General features: G+C 33.8%; 1 protein-coding gene across 2 annotated transcripts in view; it reads right to left on the reverse strand.

Annotated features, from left to right (window-relative positions):
* Positions 1-14316, reverse strand: part of ATL1 (atlastin GTPase 1) — a 57196-nt gene that overhangs the window by 4779 nt on the left and 38101 nt on the right. For both annotated transcript variants that reach the window (XM_023763856.1, XM_006100236.3), the window contains 5 exons: positions 9011-9103; positions 7782-7920; positions 3254-3381; positions 2092-2148; positions 1127-1198 (listed from right to left, as the gene is read on the reverse strand). In XM_023763856.1, coding sequence (XP_023619624.1) covers positions 1127-1198; positions 2092-2148; positions 3254-3381; positions 7782-7920; positions 9011-9103 — 489 coding nt within the window. The remainder of the gene's footprint in view (positions 1-1126; positions 1199-2091; positions 2149-3253; positions 3382-7781; positions 7921-9010; positions 9104-14316) is intronic.

Consider the following 14316-nt stretch of genomic DNA (forward strand, 5'->3'; position numbering starts at 1 on the left):
TGAGACTGTTGCTTTATAGGTTACTTATATAAAGTCATTCTTAATTTTTTTTTTTGACATGGGAAAGAATATCCATAACTTGATCCAAGATGAAAATCCAAGATGAAAAGGCATGACACAAAGTGAACTGCAAACTGAGTTCATTTACAGAACGAATCTAAATTCAAGAAAAATAGTCCCTTTAGGAAATTTTTTCTAACTGCACTGAAGTAATTTTGACAAGTGAAGTTTAATTTAAACAATGAGCAATGCTATAAAGCTCTAAAGTAAAATCATTAAAAGTTTTATTTGGCAGTTTCACTGATTTTTGTTTCAATGGAGCCCATTCAAGAGACTAAATGGAAACATTAAATGTTCTTGGACCACATTTTCTGTTTTCTTCAGAAGTTACAAGGGAAATCTGTTATTTGTATCATTCACTTGGTTATTTGAGATTTAACTACATAAAGTATTGATTTTTAGAGAGAGAGAAACATCAATGTGAGAATCACATCGTTGCCTCCTATACACTCCCTGACCTAAGGGGGTAATCCTTATTACCCCTTAGTTATGTCATAAACACCATTTCATATATTTCTCTTGACTCCATCAATTTTGAATATAATTTTAATTTTATAATATTTTCAGGGGAAAAAAGACCCATCACATTAGTAGATATACACAATAATTTTTAGGCGCATCCTCATTGAGATTGTTAAAACAAAAAAGGAAATATGGTATGTAGAAATATTAGCCCTTAAAGTTTAATTTCTTTTTTCCTAACAGGTTTTTATATCTAAGATAGAAATTCTGGAACTGTGGAATGAAGGGAGGTGAAGTGGAGAGGGTAGCATGTTATTTTAGCCACTAAATCTTATAAATTGGGAAGATCTGACAAAAATAAAAATGTGTCTATTAAATATAGAAGTAACATTTAAAATATGTTGAAAATTGTGCAGACATAGTGTTTCTTTTAAAATATTTTAGGAATATAATAAATAGAAATGTGATACACATAGGCTGGGAAAGAATAAGTCAAACCTGCCTCTTTGTATGTTTATTCAGTATAATGTGGAAGAAAAAGAAATGAAATCAGTATTTCATGGAAAAAATACTAATTTTGTTTAAAATATAATTTAATTCTTACCTCTTCCATTTTCTTGTTGTATGTATCCTTGGCATTTGCTACGGCCGCTAAATTGTTAGCTTCTGCTGTGGCCTTTGGACAAAGTAAAAATATTATGTAAAATGGAATTCATTAATTTCCACAGGCAGTTCTCATTTATAAGCATCATGAGCAAGAAATGTGCAAGAACCCAAGATCATCAAATAATTTTAAATCATTGAAATATTTCTATATTTTAAAAATTAGTAAAACTAAAATTTTGAAATATATAATACATATATGTTTACTCAATAAACCATAGTTCTGCCCAGCCAGTGTGGCTCTGGTTGAGAGTTGACCTGTGAACTAGGAGGTCAGTTCGATACCCAGTTGGGGCACGTTGCCCAGTTGTGGGCTCAGTCCAACACTGGGGCATGCAGGAGGCGGCTGATCAATGGTTTTCTATCACTGATGAAATCAATAAAAAATATATTAAAAGTAAATAAATAAACCATAGTTCTAAAATGAATTTTCATTTGGAAGATTTTTTTCCTCAATTGGAAGATTTTTTTCCTCAACATTTTTAAGCCTCTCACCAAATTGAGGGTTGGGGAAAATCTATAATAGAAATATAATGTCAAATTTAAGGACTGCTATAACAATATCTGATAACAAAAAGGAACTATCAAGAACTTTAAGAAATTTTTTAAGTAAGGAAAAGGCCAGTTTCACCACTTGTTTAAAACCTGCTTTTCTACTTGTTACATGTGTGAGTGTGTTTTCTAAACAAATGTAATACAGAGAATGAAAACTCTTGGGTATAAAGTGTTTGTATCTCAGCACAAGTGAGGCTGCTGTATGTTTATGTGAAAATGTTTAGCTGAACACACAAATGGGCAGTTACTAGAAAAATAATCTTAATAAATCATTCTGTCTACTATTTTCATTTGGTAATTTCTGACAACCAGATTGAAGCACATGTTTTGCTTAGCATGGCTAATAAATACCTGTAACATGGATTTGGGATGTGGTAATTCTTCACCTTGATAAATCTTTATATAAGCCTAAAAAGAAAAAAAGAAAGACTCATGTTCAAGTAATTCTATTCAATATTTCTGTAATTCTGTTAAATTATATTCTAAGGTCTAAGGTCTTGACAGTACCAAAAAAATAAGGTCTTGGCAGTTTCAGGAACTAATTATCTTTTTCTCATACTTTAATTCCCTCTTTCTTAGTTTTTGTTCCCCTTCCTGAAATGCCCTTTTCACACATCTCCACTTGCCAATCCTACTCCTCTTGAAGGCTTAGCTCACTTCTACATCCTTTAAAACTCTATCAGATCCCTCTGCTAGGAGTAACCTTTCTTTTTCAGTTACCCACAGGAATTTGTACCTGGTGATGTCATAAACTTCATGGAACAGAACTGTGTAAGGGTCCTGAATCTCCTACTAAATTCTAAGCCCCTCCACAGTGTTATGCACAGTAAGAACTCAATTATGAGATAAATAATATATCCTTTATTGCTGAGAGTGATGGTCAGTAACCACACAGGAGGTATATGACTGCATTTTAAATGACAGAATGTTGATTTTAAAAATTGATATTTTAGTCCTTAGATCATCAATACACAAATTAGATTGGTAACTGAAATTCTTCACTATATTTGTGGGTTGGTAAAAAAAATGCATTGTACTCAGTGCTACCTGAGGTAAACAATAATAATTCCACTTCAAATTGGCCCTTGGTGCAGAGTGGGAAATGTGGAAGCATGTTCTCCAGTAGGAAGGCAAGGTGTAGCCCCTTTGAGAAAATCTTCAGAATGAAGGTAAAATTCAGTACAGATCATGACTGAGGACTATGTGGTTTGGACCCTGGGAAACACCCCTCCCCCCAAAAAAGATATTTCCAACTCTTAGATACATTCATATTTCAAAATATATTTCCCTCTAAGGGACAGGAAAGCTACCTCAAGGAGTCCCCTCAAAAAATAATTTCAGAAAACAAGTTCCTCCTGGGAATCTCACAATTTTTCATTATTTGTACAGATTCCTCATACTTTTGCCCCCATATTACAGTCTATAATTTTTTTGTTGTAGCTTCAAGTGGGAACTGCATTCCAAACATGTCAAATCTAAGTACTCACAAATGTGCTAGAAATGAGAGCAATACCTTGAAGTACTCCACCAGACCTCGGCAGGTGATTTTGTTCCCATTGATCTCTTTAATATCTAGGCTCTCAGGACTAAGTAGCCAAGGAATGAGTATTTTCAAGTTTTTGATGAATTCATCATCTATTTCTACAAGTAAAAGCAAATTCATTATTTTTAAAATTCTATCTAGTCCTCCATGCCACACAATAATAATACATCCTTTGATTTCCTCTGTTTCTTCCCCAGTGATAAAGCTATCACTTTCCTATCATCTAAACAACAACTGGAACCCACTTTTCTTAGGGTGGATGATCCACTTTGCCCAAACTTTCTACTGCTGGTCTTTCTTATTGCCACTTCAATTACACATTTATCTTGTCTTCCACCTATAAAATAGCTTTCTTGATATTAAACGTTATTCAAATATTTTACACCCTATTCAAATAAACATTTCATGTATTCTGCCTTTATTCTTTTTTGTAGTTTTATATATAGGCTCATAAATGGGGAGAAAAGCCATATATTTACCAGTTGAGAAGATGTGTTCCCTTCAGAAAATATATTCAAAATCATTGTGTTTAGTGTGCCCACCTTATGAAAAGTGTATAGTGGGTATGGTGTAACTAGGAACTGAAGTTCAAAAAGATAGGGATGATGATGCTACCTCTAGTGGTGAAACTCAAAATAACATGGCAAGAAAACACGGAGACCTAATTTAGCAAGCAGATCAGAGGTAGTTGGAGTTTTTTTTTTATCAGCATTAGGTTAATCTTAACATTACAGACTTAGCAAAGTAACAAAGCAAATAGGTCTTTAAAGAAGTATTTTGAACACTGACTATTAAATCATTATTTCAAAACATATAGAAAAATACACATTATATGTGTAAAAAAGAAGGTATGTCCAGAGACTTGATATCTAAGTAAATGCAATAGCTACATATAATTTTTTAAAATCTGAATTTCAGCAGAGTCACTGAGTTTTCAGACTTTGGAATTGATGATTTCCGAGGTTTTAAGGCTAAAGATGAAAACCTTATGATTGTGTTTGCATTTTCCCTGCTTGTTTTTATAGCTTCAATATACATTGCAATACCAGTTTGCATAAGAATTCGTATTTCTCTTCTCTTGCTTTCTGCTTTTATGACATGCATGAGCAGACAGAAATCCTTCAGACTTATTTTGCTTCACATTTTGTACAGCTTTGAAACTTGCTCGTGCTTTATCACTATTTGTATAGGAGTTTATTCAAATTTATTTTGCACTGTACCAAATTTTACTTATTTTGCTTTGTATTATATATGAATTTATTCAAATGTATTTGTTATTGTGGTGTGCTATTTAGTTATCAGTATTCACTGAAATACAATACTGGTATTTGTATTATGTTACCACATTCGTGTGTTGTGTTTTGTTGCCTGCTATGTACCTGTATTCACTGATATGAATAGGTTTCTTTATTGCTATATGATTTCATGCTTTTTTCAGCATCTGTAGAATATTACTATATATCTATAATGTATGATTTTTTTCTGAATTTCTGCATAAGACAAAAAAGGCCTTCTCCATATAAAACCACTTTTAAATCACTTTCAAAACATGTACTTAGACCCTCCCCCCAATTTCCTTATAAAATTGGAATGGAATAAGATACGCCTGTACATCTAATTCACTGGCAAGTGTGGTAATCATCAAAGTAATCAGCATAATTGGATTAAAAATGTGTTCTGAAGATGGCATTAGCCTTGGTCTACTAAGACCAATGCCAGGTATTTCAATTTTGGATTCATAAAATATGAACAATATATTCATAACTAACATACTTTAGCTCTTGCTACCAGTATTAGTTGAACACAATAAGTACATAATCCGGAACATCTGCAGACCAGTTCAGATCAAATTGCAGAAGTATATTAATCAGCTTTGGCTCATTGCAACTGATCAATAAATATGTGTGGGTAGATGATTATTCAGGATGATGTTCTGTTTTCATCATTTCTTCAATAATTTCTTCCACAAGAGTGAAACCTTGCTAGGAATTCAGGGACTAGGCCAGAGTGGTTATCTGTCACAATAACTGAGGACATGATGCATAAGATCGCTGCAGGGCAGATGCACTGGTGGAGTGCTGCTGTGTAAATTAACCAAGGAAGATATTTTCTCAGGATTACCTCACTCTGACAAGTCATTAGAAACAACTTTTTTTTTTTTTAACAATAATCACCTTGCGATGGTGTTGGTTATGCTTTCTGAAGTCTTACCTGAGCTGCTAAGGATGCAGCTCCACAATATATGGTGTGGTTACCTGGGGCACTATAACACAGAGCAACCTCCAAAAAAGGTAACTCCTTGTTTACTAAAAGACTGATTTGCTATACTTGGAGAGGCATTCTGTAGGCACTTGGTGAGGAGTTGTTGAATGTAGCATGATTGAATGTAATTCAGTGCTTTGGGTCCTTTGGATTTCCTATGTGGGAAGTTATTAAACGGCAATTAAATTTAATCATAGTATTTTAAGTTTTAAATAACACTAGAAATAGATAATTTCAATAATGTGAGGGACCATGAACAAATAGTAATTATAACAATTATTACTATTAATAATGAACTTGAACGTTATTTCTGTGTGTGAAAAGTGTGTGAGAAACTATTATCAAAGAACAATTTTTGCGTGTTTTTATATTCAGAGACATTTCTTCCCCAGAGGCAAACACTCAGATGCCAGCCCTCTGGAGAATAGCATGGCCAGCACACAAGACATCCTGGATAGAAATCACACCAAATTATAAGATTCAGGATGGGATGGAAAACCAATCTTTGCCCAATGAGAAACAGGCAAAATAGAACATTTCAGCACACAGCAGGATTCTGCGGCAGTTCTATGAACCTCATAAAAATGGAATGTTCGATGGGAAACTAAAGCTGCCTTTCATTGCTCTCTCTCTAGCTACTTTGATAAACTCATAACTTATGGTAACTGTAAACCAATTGTGTGGGTCAATACATGTTTAGATATAAATCAAATTTGGAGAACATATTTGTTACAAATCTGCATGATTTGTCTTAAATTCTCTCCTTGAGATCTTTCATTGCAAAATGTATCAGTTAATTTAAAAACTGCAGATGTATAGTATACCACAGAAATAGAACAAGCCAGAGTACTTTTGTCCAATAAAAGACTATTGTTGAAGGCCTGTCCCTTCTCTGCCTGTTTACAGCTCCCAACTCCAGAGAAGAAAGAGAGGCCTTGTGGGAAGCCCTCTTTTTATGTAATTTATTCAAAATGCAGGGAAGCCATTAAGTAATTGCATAATATCAAGAGGTCTGTGTGTTCACTCGTAGATTGGAATTCATAAGAAACTGTAGGATCCTGGAATCCATGCATTAATAGCCTACTGCTATTTGTTCTGTTATATAAAGGTAAGATCATTTAAAACATGTATAAAAACAATGCTGATTGAAAATTTTGGGATTCTATTTATGATACTAACTGCCATAGCTAAATATAAAGTATCTGAGAGTAAATACCATGGATCGGTTTGGGAGTGGGGGGATAGGTTTGCTTTTCAAAACTGCCAGTTCTATAAAACTGGATATAAGTTATGTTGTCCTTTTTTAAAAAGTAACCTGAAAGCCCTTTCAGAACAACTGTGCTGAAAAATGTATGTCACTGTCTCACCAGCCCTGGCACAATGCAGAAAGGCCACCTTATATTTAGCAAATGTCTGAACTTTAGTGGTGTACTCAATGCTAGGTTTACAAGTAAAAAAAGTCAGAAATGTCTTTGTACTATCTTGTATTAACTACAAAGCAAACATCTAAAGGCCTGGTGATTATTTATTAGGAAAGATTAACTTCTGCTTCCCCATATCCTCCTTCCACCCCCTCTTTAACAAGTTGAGTTGCTTTGGAATCTCTTTTTTTCTCATTAATTCTTGCTTGGGAATCTTAAAATGTTAGACATGCCTCTGTTCAAGAGAGAATTACATGCTATTAATACATACTATTTGAAAAACACTTTAGTGCTTTGGTTTTTAAAAAACTGTTCCTCATTCCGAAGAGGATCTCCTTTTTAGTGAAGCTTTTAATAATTTATAATTAAATTCTTTAGTAGCAGTTTTAAAGGACTTGAATTCAGTACCATGAAATATTTCAATCTCTAATTATATAACTTAATGCAACATTCCAGGAATATAGACATCTATTTTCCCCTTTAATGTAAATAAGAAAAATTACACAGGAAGACATTAAGGAGCATTTCTCAATGCACAAAGGTGAGCAGGAACCTCTGCAAAAGGTGAGGGCTACTGCCTCCCAAGTGAACTCAGGGTTTTAGCCTCTTTTCTCAATGTACATATTCAGCAGCCACAGATTCCCACAGTTCACCAAGGAGGCGCTCTAGCACCAGCCCAGGAATCACAATTCTGACCATTTCTAATCATCAGCCTCACGTCAGTGAATGAACAAGCAGTCATAAGCCCAGCGGATAAATGATATTTTTATATCGGACTAAGTGATATAAACATATTCATTAAAAGACAGACAAACCTTTCAGTTTTCCATCAAAGTTTGGATTGGTAGCTACTTTTAAGCCAGGATGAGGTAGCAGAAAACAGGAAATTTTGGTGAAACAGGAATGGATGTGTTTTCGAACATTCTGTAGTTCTTCATGCTGGTTCCCTGAGACCTGCAGTAGTAAATCATCCTGAAGTTTAAATGACTTTCAATATAAACTGAACTTCAAAGAAGTCTGTGGCATCTTATATTTTCTATCTTGGCCCACAATTATAAAAATGACATGTCAGGGCTGATATTAAAGAAAGAATAAAATCTTGGGTGAACCTGCCACACTGCCATACCTAAGTAACTGTATAGCATAAATATGGCATTATTATTACAGTTAACAAATGTCTATTCTTATGCCAACTCAGATGGGCCTTCCCCCCCTTTTTTTAGTACATATTAGTGGGGTTTTACTCTAGCTAATTCCTACAAATTCCTTTTTTAATTCAAAGTACTCACAGGAGACATGAATAGATCATAAAATATTCCTCCCTTCTTTTCAGGAGATACTCAAAACAGCTTCTTGTCACCTGGTAGGTATACATTCAAATTCTAGGAAAGCATCTGAATAGATAGGTGTTTATAAGCTAAGTTGCACTTTTTTTACATGTATTTGACAATTAATAGTACGAATTACCCTAAAAGTAATTATAAACCTAAAAAGTTAAGCTCAGAAATTCCGATTATAAAGGAAATTTTTTTTATCTTTTTTTTTCCGGACTTCTCAGTAGGTATTTTTGTGTGATATCTATTCAATGTAAATCAGTCAATATTAAACTATCATGACATTAAAAATGGAAAGTCTTCTAATTTTACTTTCTGTGAACTACTAGCAAAATGTTATAAGATTGGGGATTTCAAAATTAGATATTTTTGTTAAATTGACTTTTAAACCTCTGCTAAAACATGAATCCAGATATTTAAACTGTGGTCTTGAACTAACTTAATTCTTCAATTAAAAGCTTTGTTTTTTCGAATAAATCATTGTTTTATAGATACCTACAAAAGAACTCTTTATCTGTATCATAATTATTGAAAATATTTGAAAATTGTAATTCTGAAAGTATTTTGTTAAGTATCTGTCTTAGTTTATTCATAGAGATACTATGAGGGTCAAATGAGAATTTGGCTACTAAGTATTCAGCAAATCATTCAACAAAAATAATTCTAGATTACTAATGGTGAAATTTCATGCACCTAAATATCTAACAAACCTTGAGGCGTTTTTCCAAAAATTTGGAGCCACCATCAGATCCATATGAAAATTCGTATGGGAAACTCCAGTCTCGAACAAGAAATATCAGACTCTACGAAATAATTCAAAGAAAGAATTGATAAGGAGATTCTAAGTTGCCTCCCACTGCTTTTTAATTGAAACCAATTAAAGAATACTATTCAAATATTCTTTACCACATTGTGGAATTAAAGCAAACATAAAATCTTTGACAGTTTCTGAGTAGTCTTTCCTCTATTAGAGCATCCTACCTATTTCCACTAAGTGTAAACCAAAAGCTGCCCCAAAACTGATCATAGTTACATAGTGCCAATTTGAGAGCCAATTTGAGGGCAACTCTGTCTCATTTCTTGGTGGGATGCATTCAGCTTGATGGTTTTCAAACAGCTTTTTATGAAGATTCAAGTTTTATTTGAGGAAAGTTTCCTCTATTACTCTCTAGATATTTTTCCTCTATTACATGTGTCCCACTCTCTTCTATAGGGGTTCTCATTATGCATAACTGGCATAAAAAGGGGTGGTAATCTGGGTTTTGTGGGGCCTGAATCTTACACAATCTGTAGGGGGAAGGCTCAATAAGAAAAAGTATACAAAATTGGGCTTAAAAGCGAATATTTATTTAGAATGAGAAAAATAAATTACTAATTCAAAAAAAGCTGACGAGTCTCTCTCTCTCTCTCTCTCTCTCTCTCACACACACACACACACACACACACACACACACACACACACACTCCAGCAAAATAACATACCTTTATAATATATTTTGCCCTCTACAGTTTTTGGCTGTAAATGATTTTATCACTTCTTCATATGATGATTTTGAAATATTTTTTGTTAGAAAGCTAACTCAGTCTTTCTTCTAATGAAGCCAATTTCTTATAAAACATTTTTCATTATTGATAGTTTAGAAATGTTTCAGCTTCACAATTTTTATTTGTAATGTCACGTACATTTTTAGCCTCCTCATTTGTCAATTAGAGATAATAATAGCCCCACCTCACAGGACTAATAAATGAGATAATATATAGGCATTTAGAATAGTGCCTGATACCTAGTTAGTGCTCTGTTAGCTATTTGATTTTTATTTTAATGGCAACATGGTATTTTAGCACATGGATAGACCATAATTTATTTTGCCCTTCTCATAAATATTTTCCAGTTTTTCCACTATTCTAAGAAAATCATAGATAATCATCCTTCAAGTTAAATATTTGTTCACATCCAGAAGGATTTTATCAGTGACTGTGTTTCCCAAATTAGAACAATCATTAAAATCATTTGGGAAGCTTTTTTAAAAGTACAGAATTCTTGAGCTCCACCCCAGACCTATTGAAACCAATTTAGTATTAGCTTTCATTTATTGAGTGCCTATAATATGCCAGCTTCAAAACCAGGAATTGTACACATGATATTTCATATATTTCTATAGCAGCCCTAAGAGATTGGTTATACTTTATTATTCTTTTCAAAAGAGATATATAAAAATCACCTCCACCCTCATCTGACATTAAGTAACTTGCTCAAACTCACACAGCCAGAGATGAAAGAATTAGCAGTAAACTTGGGTCTTACTTCAAAATCCCTGCTGTACTGCTCCTCAAAGTTAAGTATAAAATATGTAGTTTACGATCTAAGGGCTGATTAAAATATGCTTTTTGTAAATTAGATTAAGAGATATTTCAATTTTTGTTTCTGAAAAAAATGTAGGTAATAAAGAAAAAATCATATTTTATAAAATTAGCTTATCTTTAAATGATCCTTCTAAAAGTTTACATTTTCTGTACTGGCCAGTGTGGTCCATTGGTTAGAGCATTGTCTTGTACTAAGTGGTGGCCAGTTCAATTCCCAGTCAGGGCACACCCAGCCTAGGGAAGGTAACCAAATCAATGTTCTCCCTCGCATCGATGTTTCTCTCTCTCCCTTCCTCTCTTTAAAATCAATGTTTTAAACAAAGTTTATATTTTCTGAGTTTCTAACTGAATCTTTCAGACTTGCCCATTAAAAATTATGTCTTTTAATTTTCATTTAATTTACAGGTTCCTCTTCCACCCCTTTTCCCCTTTACAGTTCATCTGTTGAAGAACTTAGGAATTTGACCTGTAGAGTTTCCCATAACTGGGACCTTGCTGACTGCATATTTATGGAGCAGTTCAACATGTTCTTTTGTCCTCTGGGTTTCCTGCAAATTGGCAGCTAGAGACAGAGGCTTGGTCTGACACAGGTTTTATTTCTTTGGCAAGACTATGGGAAGCAGAGTGTCCTTTTATCAGGAGGCACGTAGTATATGATTATCTCTCATTTGATCGAAGTTATGTCATCTTTGCTTATCTGAAGTGCATTCTTTGGTAGAATTCTCATTAAGGGCTCATGGGAACACTATTTTTTGCATTCTTACATGTTGATAACAGTTTGTGCCATTTATACTTGAAAGTCAATTTTGCTGGATATAAAATTTTTGGCTCACATCTTTCCTTAAAAATGAATGCTTCTTAGTTTGCCTTATGGATATTTCTTGTTTCACTAAGGTAAAGCCTCTCTTCTTGTTTTGTTTTGTGGATTCTTGTGGGGAAAGAAGATATTCTTATGGAGAGGAGAATTTAAAAGTACCTATATCCACTATCTTTAATTATATGCCAATTTCTGTCAAAATTTTTGTCAAAATAAAATATAACAACTAGTATTCAGAACAATTACACCTAAAACATGTATTTTGAAAATAGAGGTTAGCTATGAAGCAACTTTTACAAAATAGAAGTTCATGAACTAGGATAAATGAAACCAAGTATGTGGATTTGGCTATATTTTGCATTTTTCTTGGGAGATTTTAGTTTCATTTCTTGGTCTTTTTCACTGGACACCTTCCCAAGTCGACATAATGAGGACCATGTGTAGAATATGATCAAATATGAAGTCTTATTTTTTCAAATCAAAAATCTATATTCTATTTATCTATCTACAGTGTCAAATTCCCTATTTCCATGCCTATTGTTCCCATCCAATGATGTGCTAGTAAACTACCTCTCCAACAACAACACAACACCTTGATTTGTAGCATTCAACAATTTCTGTATGCACACTATGGCTGATTTCAAGCTACCAACTGTTTAATAATTGGCTTACATAATTCCTGAATGTTTACTAGTTAGCTCTTGTGAACTGGTATGAGCCAGCTAATAAAAGCACACCCATTGGCCCCACCCTCTCCCTGGACAATTTGTATGCTTTACATTTATCATGTACGGAATTCTATGAATCTCGGTCCTTATTTCAAAAGCCATCAGTTTTCAACATTGATGAATCTTGATTTGTTCATATATATATGTAGGTAGAGATAAAAATTAAGACTATAAATTACCTTGATTTTCTCAGATAAAAACATTTGAAGTCATAAATACTGTTTTTTGAATGAATTAAATTCAGGAAGGCAACTGGGGCAAGGGATGCTGTGTATATCCTATAAATGACCATATATATTTTTTAAAACATGAAAAATATAACCTTTGTTAACTTCCCTTTGGAGACTAATCCTTTAGGAAATTATTTAAAAAATCAGTGTTCTAGCACTACTATGAGTAACAGTGAAATAAACCCCAAATGCTCAACAATTGGGAAATGACTTTACAAATTATGGCATATTAATATGAAAATACATTACATAGCAATTAATATTACAAACATGTAGGATATATCAATACATGTTTTATGTGGGTTATAGAGGTGACACTGGTTCACAATAGAAAAAAACAGTGAATTTTCTGGAGTGAGGAAGAGGACAGAAGTGAACTGCTAAGAAAGCTTGCTGAATTAACAACTTTTATTTCAAAATTACTTTATTTTAGATTTTTTCCTCCATGCTAATTTAAATGTGAATTATTTTGCTGCTATCTTACATGTTCTGAGATTTTAATATATTTGTATTTTATCTTTTAATTTCATGTTGTATAGTATTTTTTGGTTTGAATTTGGTTGTTTTAATCTTAAATATTATTAAATAGTGTTGGAAGCCATGTTTGCTACTTAATGAGTTTCTCAATTCAATTTCAGATACTTAGATTTACACGTCCAAACATGTTTAGGAGTTAGTTGACTCATTTAGTCATAATTTTTTCATTGACATTTCATAAGCCAACAGTTTACCAAAAAGCAGTAACTCTATGACTTTCCCTTTCTCTCTCTCTCTCTCTCTCTCTCTCTCTCTCTCTCTCTCTCTCTCTCTCTCTCTCTCTCTCTCTCTCTCTCTCTCTCCCCTCCTGAGCATTGGTTGGTCTCTCTGACTTTAGTATATCTGGCAAAGTGTAAGAAGCAGTGATGCCTGCTGATAACACTTAACATTCCTTTCCAGAATTTACAATGCAGTTCCCCAGTCTATGCCAATAGGTCCTGAGAGTAACAGGTTCAGAGAAGACAAAAGTCAAAACAAATAGCCTAATTACCATACAACACTTCAACTATCAGCCTGACAAATACTTTTTAAAAAGACAACAGAATCTAGTAGGTATTGTAAACCATACAGAAGATTGTAAGCTGCTGCCAGAACTGGTTTGGCTCAGTGGATAGAGCGTCGGCCTGCGGACTCAAGGGTCCCAGGTTCGATTCCAGTCAAGGGCATGTACCTTGGTTGCGGACACATCCCCAGTGGGGGGCGTGCAGGAGGCAGCTGATTGATGTTTCTCTCTCATCGATGTTTCTAACTCTCTATCCCTCTCTCTTCCTCTCTGTAAAAAATCAATAAAATATATTTTAAAAAAAAGATTGTAAGCAAGAACTGGTTTTATTCTACCTTACCCCACCTGCTTCCCCAGACCATGGGGGAGAGATTCATACTCTCACTCACAGCATACCATCATCTCTCCATGCGAAGGCCCCTTTTTCTTTATCATATTTTTCCCAGACCCCCATTCCGATCTCTCAATTTTCTGTTCTCAACTCTAATACATATATTTTGTTTATCTAGAGCAGTGGTTCTCAACCTTGGCTGCACATTAGAATCACCTGGGAATCTTTTTAAAATCCTGATTTCTGGGCCTCATCCTCCGGAAATTCTGTTTCTTTGTTAGTAATGTTGTGGCCTCACCCCATAACAAAGGTTGATAACCACTGATCTATAGTGTTTTAAATAATCATAAATAGTATGTTATAGATCTCAAATTTTTTTCTGCTTAATTCAGTATCAATTTAAACACTCTATTATTCATGCTACTCCGTATACTTCTGGTTCACTGCCTTTGGATGTTGCAAAATATTCCAGAGTATGCTCTTATGTATCCATTCTTCTAGTGATGG

The sequence above is a fragment of the Myotis lucifugus genome, unplaced genomic scaffold (genome assembly GCF_000147115.1).
Source record: "Myotis lucifugus unplaced genomic scaffold, Myoluc2.0 scaffold_304, whole genome shotgun sequence".
Classification (NCBI taxonomy): domain Eukaryota; kingdom Metazoa; phylum Chordata; class Mammalia; order Chiroptera; family Vespertilionidae; genus Myotis; species Myotis lucifugus.